The 12,671-nt window shown below is 28.1% G+C and overlaps 1 protein-coding gene across 2 annotated transcripts in view; it reads left to right on the top strand.

Annotated features, from left to right (window-relative positions):
• The first annotated feature begins 2,505 nt into the window (after positions 1-2,505).
• GIIIspla2 (Phospholipase A2 group III) overlaps positions 2,506-12,671 on the top strand; it is a 164,208-nt gene continuing 154,042 nt past the window's right edge. For both annotated transcript variants that reach the window (XM_067050023.1, XM_067050024.1), the window contains exon 1: positions 2,506-2,620. In XM_067050023.1, coding sequence (XP_066906124.1) covers positions 2,550-2,620 — 71 coding nt within the window. In that variant the 5' untranslated portion in view covers positions 2,506-2,549. The remainder of the gene's footprint in view (positions 2,621-12,671) is intronic.

Consider the following 12,671-nt stretch of genomic DNA (forward strand, 5'->3'; position numbering starts at 1 on the left):
TTTTGCTTGCAGTAAATAAATAAATTAAGTAGAAAAAGTCAATATTATTTTATTCAAGTGTGAATCAGATCATCAAACCAACGAAATATCTTCATTTCTATTCCGAATCCCAGTTTTGATCCATTTTACAATATTGCTCGATTTAAGCGATTTTTTTTTTAGCAGCGCTCTACCCATTATTTTCCTTTTAAAAGTAAGATGGTTCCGGGCCTAATTATGGGATTTCGGGAGCGGGGCGGTAAAGAGAAAAATTTCCTACTAATTATTTTTGAAGGAATTATCTTTCTCATATTCTTAACAAGAACAGAATTGTTATCAGGACCTATGAGCAACTTCTTGATAGAAATTAGTTTGTTTAAACAGAAAATAGATAAGTAAAAAAAGATTGAACGGGGTTCAATTATAATTATCCAAAAACTGTTCGGTGTATCAATTATTTGAAAATTTGCGATTAGAGAACCTACTTCAAACTACAAAAATAGAGCGAATCAATTACTCATTCAAGTATTATAAATTATAGATTATGAACGCTATTTCGGTAGGTTAATTTTCCAATCATTTTCTAGGGAAGAGGAGTTACAGAGAATATCCCCTGGATTCTCCTTCCCAAGGTAAGTTGAGAAATCCGGACAAAATTTTAGATTTTTCCTTCTCCTCTTTTTTAATAAATTATTGTAGCACCTTGCCTAAATGTTGAGCCAATATTTATGCTCTTGAAATTTCGGCAACGTAATTTTCAATGATCAGGAAAATTAATTTGAGTATATACAACGCCGAAATGTTAAATCAATCTAAAATAAGTCAGTTAATTAATGTAGTAATAAAGAAGCCAATTTTAGTTTATCAATTAATAAATTTATATTTTTCCTTTTCTTCTAATTAGTCATTAGGTGAGTAAGCAGTGCTCGTTAGTAGTGGTTCCCTATCCCTAGGAAATTGTTGATACAAAGCAGTAGTTGAAAAAATCGATTGGATCTTAAGTATTCATTCATTGTAAACATGAAGGTCATAGAACTAGTGAAATTTATTTATAACTGAAACTTATGGCTAATTGGTTAAGTAAAGTTGCTTATGAGCGAAAGAGAATTTATGGTTTTATTCAAACTCAAAGTCTATCTATTTCTTAGCTTAATTTTTTTTTTGCTGTAAAGATAATTCTAATTCTGATTGTCAAATGAATTCTCAGCGCAAGTGTCCTAGCCAATCTGCCCAATGAATATGTTAAATCAATACGACTACTATGTAATCAAATTTTCAAGCATCATAAATTTTACTATTTGCGATTATATGTAATATGTAATCTGAATAATAAGTAAAATTTAAAACATTCTACTAACAACTAAATAAAAATTGATAAAACATCTAAAATAACCTAAAAATCAGCGCATTATTGATGTTGTGACTTATTCTTCCAACAGCCACCAATTTAGATTCTAGATTGTATTTCTGGACTTGAATCCAAATTTTTGAAGTGTTGCTTGCAACGTTTTGATTTAAATTCCTTCAAGTAATAACCCGATAAAAAATAGAATGTTTGTACAATATTTCGCCTATTGTACAATTGTATTTGTAGAAATAGTGCCGGAGGACATTATATTGACCTTTGCTGTACTGAAGAAAAGTGCCAGCGCCAATATATCGTCACGCTCCTTGTAGTGGTTTAGAATTCGCATCGCGGGAGGACTCAATATAAATCATCAAAATAAATTTATAATACCTTATAAATTGTGTTATTTCATTACGAGAGAATTAAAAAAAAGTTTTTCAACAACGTAAAAAAACCTAGTTGTGGTTATAATTTTGTTAAGCAATATTATTTATGTTACAAAATATATTGGAAAGGCAAAGTATATACTTATAAATGGTCTATATAAAGTCATGAAGAAAAGATGACTTTTCGTATGTGCGAATACGTTTTTCATTTTGAAGAGAGAACTCAATTTTTATTTTCTTTACGATTAATTATACCTTTGTTATTTATATAATTTTCAATGAATATAGAAAAATTAATGTTATTTTTTTATTCCCAATTTCGTCCTTGATACACTGCTTTTTGAATTATGTAAATATTGTTCTTTTTTTTCGTTTTTATGAGCCTTTTTCCAAACCCTAGTAAAACAGTAAAAATTCGGCCGTTTATCTTCGCACTTTTTGATCCGACACTGAAAGGGGTAATACAATAACGTTTCGATAAAACAACGTCTGATGAAAAATTTTATGACTTTAATTAAATAACATAAGTCACAAATCAATTAATGGCCTGATAAGTTGTCTGAAAGAGTTTAAGGATTAGGAGTTGACTTTAAAAGATCTATCGGTCGGCATTCATGTTTTAATTGTCAACGAATCCTGATTAGCAGTCCTTAACAAGACATCAAAATGTAATAAAACAGATAATAAATAATAGATAATAGATAATAAAAGAGAGGCATAAAGGAGAGCGAAGACAGATAAGGCACCCTCTGGAAGGCTAGGGGAGGGTGCCAGCAATATCTTGGAGGGGAGCTCTCGCTAGTGCAGCTCAGTCGGTGCCGGGCCATCGAAGGGAGATGGGTCGTTCGGTCGTGGCGATCTCTTGCTGTCTCCTCGCGATCGTACTCGTGGGTCGTTCCGACGTCAGGTGAGTGTACGATAGTTGATAGTAAATACTGAACATCTTTAAAGTGTCACTAGAGAAGTGAAATCAAAATATGAATATTAAAAATAACATCAAAATGATTGGCGCTAAAAATAATATTTTTTAAGTATTACAAAAAAAAAAAAAAAAATCTGGAGAGGCAATGCACAAAATTTAAATTTTTAAATAATTATTCTAATTAACATTCAAAATTGAGAAACCGGTTTTTATTATACATTTGAAATATTAAAAAAAAATCACACCAAGTTACAATCACCAAAAATAAAGATTTTATAACAATCTTAATTTATCTTTTATTTTTTTATTAATGTCAGAATTTTCTTTATTTAAAGTGGAAAAGAAGCAATACATCTGAAATTATAATATTAGTTCATAATGTGATCTATATAACAAATTGATATTTTTACAAATTAATTTTTTATTTGTTCTGTCAATTTTGTTTAAATTGACATAGTATTTTCAAATAAAATATTTTTAAAATGATAAATAGGTTCGCAAACGAAAATCACGTTTTCTAAAAGCAAAATAGAAAAGTGAAAATGTACATGCGTTGTCAGGTTTCTTTAAAAATAGTGAATTCAATAAATTTGGTATTTTTTATATTGGGCAGTTTTTACAGAAATATTCGTTGATACTAATTCTTGTAACTATTTGAATAACATTGGAGAATGCCCAGAATCTCAAAAATATAGATATGCTGTAGGTTTTCATAAAAAAAATATTTTATTGATAAGGCAAAGTACAATAAATATACTCTTCTGAAAATTATTTGATTAGTTATTTTTACATAGCACTGACGATATTTAAAATCAAGATAAAAAACTTCATGCTCAGGTGTCATGAATTTCTATTTTTGTTTTTAGAAATTATGTTACAAATAAATTTTTTAAAGAATATTTTTGATGAAGTTAACTTATTACATCAATTAGTCGATTAAACTTGTATTAAAAAAATTTAATTATAACTAACCAGTACGAAATTTCAATCTAAAATTATATATAAACTAAATACTTTAATCACTTCAGCGGAATGATTTATATTTCTTTCTTATAATTAAAAATATTATTTTTTATTTAAACATTAAATTTCTACTGTCCATAATATATTTTATATATAGTCCATTATATATACATATTTGTATTTATAATATATAATTAAGCGAAGAATAAGCAAAATTTAAAATTGAATACACTAATTTAGTCCGGTTCTAAATTTGTTGAATTGACAATATAATAATAGTTGACAGATTTTTTGAACAGAGAAAGGAACGATGTTATCAATATCTAGTACATATTATATATTTCTAAATATTAATCCAATGTGTTATTAATATCTAGAAATCAATAATGAGACTTAACAGATTCGTGTCATTAAGGAATCTAAATTTTTTTTTTATGTTTGGTGTTTTATTTCAAGATAAAATGAATAATTGTCAGAATGTAGAGCTCCTAAATAGAAACAATTAATTATTGTTATAAATAAAAAACGACGACGATAGCAGGGAAACGGCAATTGCCACACTGCCAACTGGATCCGAGGTGGTCTGATCTGATTGGTCAGACATCACCAGATGCAGTCAGAAGACCTGGGAGCCAGCCAATGGGAGGGCTTCTAGGATCTTCCGATACAGACTCTTTTTATTTAAGGAAATCTAGACATTCCCGTTGTCCTTCGTTAAACTCGTTCGTGGAAAGGAACGCCTATCGAGTACGGAATCCAAAAATAGAACCTTTCGCGCCAACTCCCACTATTTTCGCGAATACCAATCCGCCTATTCCTAGTAGCAGTATGAGGAGATAGAACTGAATGGAATTCTTCACAGACGTAAGCATCACCAGATCGTGAATCAGGCACCCTGAGATGATGATAAAAATGTTTGCCAACGATGAGTGTGTTAATGCAAACACCTTATCACGCTACCGATTGGATCGACAACGTTATTTATTATAATTTCATAATATGATTAACAATATTATTGTAAAAACTGCATTATATAATGTTTAATCGAATATAATAATCTAATACTATAATAATAAGACTAACATGAAAAAGTGAATGGTTTGTTTCAACGCGCTAATTTTAGGAACTGTTCGTCCGATTTAAAAAATATTTCTGTGTTACGCAGTTTATTGAAGTAGGGTTTAGGTTTTTTTTATTTATAATGTATAACTTAGCGAAGAATAAGGAAAATTTAGACTTGCATATACTAATTTAGCCCGATTCTAAATTTGCTGAATTGATAGTTTAATAATAGCAAACATGTTATTAATATCTAAATTTAGTACATATTTCTAGATATTAATACTATATTTAATTAATATCTAGAAATCAATAATGATACTTAATAGATTCGTGTCATTAGTGAATTTAAATATTTTATTATTATTATTATTTTTTTTTTATGTTTGGTGTTTTATTTCAAGATAAAATGAATGATTGTTAGAATGTAGAGCTCCTAAATGGAAACAATTAATTATTGTTATAAATAAAAAAACGGTATTTCATAATATGAGTAACAATATTATTCTAAAAACTTCATTATATATTGTTTAATCGAATATAATAATAAGACAAACATGGAAAAGTGATGGTTTGTTTCAACGCTCTAATTTCAGGAACTGAAAGTCCAATTTGAAAAATTATTTCTGTGTTACGGAGTTTATTCCAGAAGGTTTTAGGTTAGAGTAAATGCGACCCATAGGAACAGATCACTTATTTCATAATGAAAGCTGGCATAGGTTCTTGGCCATCTCATTGCCACGACAATGACAATGAATTTCACCGTTTGAAGCTGAAATTTCCAATGGTGGTTTTTTTTACACCGTAGATGATCGATAAAGATGTTTTCAAAATGATGAAGCCGTGTTTAAAAAAAAAATACTCATTCAAAGTTGTTTAAAAACATGAATATTTAAATTTTAGATGTTTTTCATTTAATCAAATGCTCATCAAGTGTTTTAAAAAGGCATTTAAAAACAAATAGATACTGGATTATAAAAATATTGATTGAAGCTTACTTCTTTTCCTCACATTCTTCCCTAACTAACATGTTTGCTGTCATTTCCCGCTTATTTCAAAAGTGAAATATTCCAAAATTTCGTTAAAAATTAAAAGGGAGAAGAGATCGTTTTTTTTTTCAAAATATGTTATCTTGATAAAGGTCTGAAAAAAAAATCATCAAGCGCCGAAATAAACTAGATCTTCAAAAAATAAAGAAATTAACATGCATAATAAATCTGTACGTCATATTTCTTCAACTTTACTGGAGAGCAGTTCGAGCAGATGTTTTCCTCCGAATAAAACAATACTTAGAAGGAGAGTATCCAACATTTTTCTGATACATTTTAATGATATTTTTATGGATTAATCTATGCCTCAACCTGGACCAAGGATACATGTCAATATTAGAGGCCAACCCGTCCCAATATCTTGTAAAACATCAGAAATTAGCTTGTGCAAAATACATTTAATTTTATGTCTTTGGTTCCTTTTCTCTTCATAATATTTTGCAACGACTGACGATGAACTAACGTATTCAAACAAATGACGTCCTGCAAATGAAGGAAAAAATATTAAATGTTTGATTTTGTACTGATAATAACCAAGATAAATATATACTATTCGCTATAGACCATGTAGATACTGGACTAATGTTTATAGATATCATTTATCACAACCAGTGGTAAAAAATAAATTGTGTTCTATACATACCAAACATTCAGATTTGTTACGGGATTCCAGGTCCCTGATGTTGAGTGAAGTCTAATATCAAAACATTAGACCCTCAAAGTGCCCAAACAGCGCTATTTTGATAGACAAATAAATAACAAAAAAAGCTCTGAGTAAATTAAAAATAGTTCTACTCCTCGGAGGTATAGTACAAGATGTTATACCCTGAATTTATAGGAGAGCACTATGAACAGATTTTTCCCTCTAAATAAAAAACACATAAGTTTTTTTTTTACACTCATATGTGTTTTACACTCATATAACTCCCTTAACAAATGTTTATCTATAAAACAAAAAATACTTAGTAATGCGAAATAGGTAAATAATGTAGCTTTTGTTAATATAATAATAAATAAATAATACTATAATAATAATAATAATATAACATAATAAATAAATAATGTTTTTTAGTTTATAGAAACCATTATTTTACACAGTTTTTGAGGTTTTACAGTAAACATAGTCTTTACTCTGTATTCTGTATTATTCTAAAACTACTTAAGTTAATTTGATAAATAATCATGGCACGATATTTGAAAAAATAATTTTTTAATAAAATATTTAACTTAAATTTCAAATTTGGAATAAAATATCACAGATTTATCAAGATTGGTTGATTTTAATAAAAATATCTAACATGCATCACACAAATTTTACTTACCAACCTAATTTGATTTAAAATTAATCTTCCCTCGTTTTAGAAACGTTATTTCTGTATTATTCACTGGATCGGTACTTTAATGTGCTAATTTCCCAAATGAGCATTTTAATCGACTAATTCCAATCTCAGCAGACCTATTGCTTTATCTATCTACAACTTCTAAGCTTCTATCTTCGACAATTTCATGAGTTTCATATGACTTTTTCTAAAATCTTAGGCTTTCCAATTGTTTATAATACTGTTATTATTTTCCGAAAAAATTTTCGATCTGAAGATATATTTTCCCTCAAATCATTGTAAGTAAAGATTTTTTAGTAAAGTCATCATCTATGGCTCTTTACCTCTAGGATACAGATTGATTCTTTATAAAAAATTAACTTAATGAGCACATATTTTTCTGATATATTCATTTAATTTGATACTTATTAAAACATATCTTCCAAAACATGGAAACCTTGAATACGAGTATGATCCTGGAGCTCCTAACATGAAGAGAGGGTGACAGAGAGGCGGGGGATCCGAGTCCCGGTTGTGGTATTGTGTAAATATAGTCCGACCCTTGGCTGAGGAAATTATATTGGCTAATATATCTGCACGGTATGTCGTCCGGCTCTGAATGGATGGTACCCCGCATCAGTTGAGTACTTTCTCTGCTGGGTGTCGGATTACTTCTGTACAAGTTTGTAAATATCACCGTAAACACCAAGCTTTACTTCCAGACAAGTCGTAAATTGCTTTAAATTCTTTCAAAATTACTAATTAACAAATTTATTCTTCTAAGAATTTGAGAGTTTAATGTTGTACATAATGTAGTAAATTTTCAAGCGAAGGATCAAGTAATTTTTAAGCTGTTCGCCGCATATTAATGAGATCTCGTGAATGTTTTGAAATAATGTAACCTCAAAAACCTGAAAAGATATATTATGTTTCACCTGCATATCCCAACTTAATGTTAAATGTCAATTCCTGTAAATAAAAGTTCATCATACGTGATAGAATATTGATATCCAATAAAAGAATGTAATTTTAAATATATATATATATTTATATAAAGAAATAATTCATATTATAATCCTATCCACCCTAAAGCAGTGCTCTTATTGCATCATAACCGTCCAGAATGCTGTAAATCATGCTCTGTCATCCTGTCCGCTTTTCAAAGCATGCTTTGATTTCCTGTATATACAGTATCTTAAAAGCTTGCCCACACTGATAGAGTTATTATAATTGAAATATATCTGACAATATATTACTAGATAGAATTTAATAATAAGAAATGCTAAAAAAAATTGCGATTTAGATCATACTTAAATTTAAAAATTAACAAAAAAAAAGAAAAGTTTTTTATAATTATTTTCCCATTATAAATTAATGTGGTTTCGGAAACACGTACGACCTATGGGTTGAGTGTAAAGTAGACACACCCACCACAATTGTGACAACCTAACTTTTAGTAATTTTAAATAATTTTTTTTGGTAATTTATAACTTTTATTTTATTAAAGAGAATTAATAAAATCTACCACAAATTAAGATCATTAAGTATTAGTGTTTAATTATTCAGTCATACAATGTCCACAGAAATGGAAGATAAAAGAAAAAACAATTAAAAGGCAATAAGGGAAAGAACATTGTAAATGATAACGTTAGTTCTCATTGAATTAAAAGAAAATAAATACAAAAAAATACTATCGTAATTTTTATACATAAAAATAAGAATCTACATTAAAATATAATTAAATAATAATAAACAAATAAATAAAAAAATAATTTATGTACAAGAAAAAGAAAGAAAGCTAAATTTAAGTAACAATGAAATAAATACACATTCACAAATTATAAATTATTAGCAATATTGATATTAATGTGCGTTATGTGGTCAATAAATTTTAAATTATTGAATCACTAATTAATTTATAATAATAATTAGTTATATAAGAATAATAAATATATATATAAGAATAATAAATAATTCTTATAATACAAAATGTTGTATGTAAACTGCATCATTTTACCGTGTAATGCTTAAAATATTTAATCAATAAATAAACATTAAATTCAAGATTACTTGCAAGATTTTTGAAGATAAAATTTTATTTTATTCTGATTAAATCCCAATGAAACTAAAGTATGTTATATATCGTTTGGAATTGAATATTGAAGAAATAGGAATAAACATTATTTATTTAATCAATATTATTATAAAATATGGAAAATAATAATTTATTATAAATTAAACTATTTATTCTGAAATCTAGAAATATTATCTATAATTCTTTCGTTATTTAATCTGCGTCAAAGGGTTCAAAATATTTTGAATTTATTTTGTCTTTCGAACAACGTTTAGATCCATTATTTAGTCCACTGTACAAATTATTATATTAAAAACAAGTTAAAATTTATCAACCTGTACATTTATGTTTTAATTTACACAATTATATTACAAATACACTATAGATTGATAACAATCATTATATGATTTCAGAAAAACCAATTATATTTATATATATTTTTCACCTTAATTATTTTATTTCACATTTTCCCTTTATGGGATTTATGTTGATTTCTAAAATCTGTCTTTTTTTTTTACAAAATATACAATTCACTTTGTTTAAAGGAATTATTATGGCTACTTAAAATTGGTACTATATGGCTACTACTGTTAATTTTCTACAAAATATTTAAAAATTCGCTAGGTAAATTAAAAAGCCCTACTACTTAAATTTTCATGCACTGGAATAACACAAACACAGGAAATTCAGAAGATGAATGACAGGTGAGACTGAATATCACATTTCTAAATGGCATCAATCAAGAAACTTTTGCTTCTTTAGAAAGTCACATAACTAGTCTGGTCTCGTGAAGTCCAAGTCCGAGAAACTAATTTCTTTTCCAATCTGTGCTAGTAATAGTGGTGTAAGGAGAAAATATAAGTGTCTCAAAGACAAATATTTGAACAAAAAATGACTTTTTCATGTCTAAGAAAAAATTAAGTTGTAAAAGAAGTCAGACTTCAACTTTTTTTTGTTCACTTATTAGTACACTACACATATGCTTAATCACCATCAAATCAAATCATCTTCGTTGACTTCCAAAATTGTAAGACATTATCAAATAAATCAATAATGGAGTTTAGAAAGTTTAATTTTACCTCTATCTCTAATCAAACCTCATATCAATATTTAATAAGTTTGGACACAGAATTGGACTTTAAAATTCATCACAATAATTCTGATAAAACCAACTGCTACTCGAAATGAAGATTATTGCATTTATACCACTCTGACTTTGACCTCCTTTAATTATAAGAATAAATAACAAAAGGATGAATTTATTTAATAATGCTATATTGGTTATTAGCAAAAATACATCGTATTAGACTCGACGAATTACGAAATAAATTTATTTATTTAAAAAACACCTAACGTCAGAAAATGGACGATGATATCTAACACTGTTTTCGAAGAAGTTTTATTTACCAAAGAGTTAAAACAAAATCATATCTAACAAAGTCAATATGTTTTTTGAATATTTCACAATGGAACATGTTGAATTAAACGATACCTAATGTTACTCGAGCATATAGAAATAAGATACTTTACCTTGATAAAAACCTATTTCGATTCCTTCCATACATTATATTACCATTTGGTATTTGAAAAATATATCAAATGAATTATTCGATGCTATATTGTAATTATTTGTTATATTTCAGGCGTTAATAAAATCATTTGTTATGTCTATCAGTTACATTAGGTGAGGCTATTTCGAAAATTCTGTATTCAAGTCCTGCCGAACTATTTTATTAATAATAGGACTTAGCTGATATTAATTATCATTAAATTGTCTATTGATATAACAATTTTAATTGAAATTGTAAGAGCCGTTTTCAAAAGAATGTTTAAAATCATAAATAGATATAAACAAAGAGCCACTTTCGCGAATTATTTTCGAAAAACCTTGTTGTTACATCGCAGGAATATATCCACCTGCCTTATATAAGTAATATCGATTTCGTGCTATTCGTTTTTGAGATATAATATTCATGTATTTACAGATCACTTAATAAGACTATTTTTTTTTTTGGATCCAGAGATCTTTAAAATATGTATTTCCGTTGAATAATCGATTCTTAAATATTGCTCGATCGCAATACCTTATGTAGGAGAGTGAAAGTGAAAAAAAAAACTTCTACTTGTAAACAATAATGAGAGATATAACTTTTCTGCGGTAATTTATAGTTATAGTTCCCGATAGCCAAAACTCTCTCTAATCTAAATGGATGCATCTACAGCCGAACTCACACCTAGACCTTCCATATCAGAGGACCACCTACTCCAACCTTAGGCCTGGTAAAAAAACAGGTGTCGCCGGTAGACTGTTAATTCTATTTAAATGTTGGAATAACTAATGATACCCCACCGTATCCTAACTTATTATAGAATTGATGGTAACTTATCGCGAGTGTCGCTCATTATTCGACGACTCCCGGACAAGGCTCTTTCGAAAGCACTGCTTCTGTTTCCCTCCCACACCGTCCTCACAAATCATAGGGCGGTTGGGGCCCAGTTGCCCGGTCCAATTTGGTAACGCCATTGATCTATGGAGTTGCTCCGAGATGCAGGCGTCAGGAAATTAGTTGGATATCCTTAAGGACCTGGACAGACTTTTATTAATAGTGGAACAATAAGAATGCTTAAGCATTTGTGTGTGGTATATTTCGTTATTAAAATGGTTGTAGGAAGCAGTTCTTAAAACAAATTGGAATGTTACTTTTTTAAATAATTATAATTTTCTGAACTCTCTGAATATTCAGTAGTTGGTTTACATGCTAGGAGAGATCCCTGCTGAAGCACTCCAAAGTGGGTCGAAACGTTGTTGCATAATTGCATAAGGTTTTATGTTATTTTGAGTTAACGTTTAGGCCGCTTCTCGGACCATCTTCATTCATTAAAAAAAATAAATAAATAAAAAATAAACTAAAACTACAATTTCAGGCGTTTAAGTACGCTGTAATTAAGTAAAAATCATAATTCTATATAATCACAATAATGATAATACAAAGACATATACGTTCACAATAATATTTATTAATTAGAACATACTTTTGTTTCTGGGTAGTCAATCAAATGTTATTTGATTTTTTAAATGTTTATTAGTTAGTTTTTACAAATATTTCTAAAGTATAGTTCACTGTTCATTGGTAACGGCTATAAAGAAAAGCGGCAATTCTTTGAAAGTAGTTGAGCGCAATTCTTTGTACCTATTTACGGCATTCAATACTTGACAAAAGACCAGTAACGAAATTGATCTATAACAATAGAATCAGTCGTAGAACAATGACAGCAAAGTAATGATTTTACAATATCCAATAGAATTTACCTGAATATAATAATATTGTTTTCATTTATATATTTTCACGAGATTGATTGATAGATTTATTTATTGATAGATATTACAATCTGCCACACAGTTGTGGGCAATAGGTAATATTGATAAATGATCTCATACATACTAAAATAAAAAATAAAAAAAAATAAAAAAAAAAATAAAATAAAATAAAAAACTCTTAAAATATATACAAACAAAAGGATAGACAAATGAACATAATCAGACTATCTGTATGGAAAATAAATAATAAAAT

Source organism: Halyomorpha halys, unplaced genomic scaffold (assembly GCF_000696795.3).
Source record: "Halyomorpha halys isolate HHAL.00 unplaced genomic scaffold, Hhal_1.1 Scaffold126.1, whole genome shotgun sequence".
Lineage (NCBI taxonomy): Eukaryota > Metazoa > Arthropoda > Insecta > Hemiptera > Pentatomidae > Halyomorpha > Halyomorpha halys.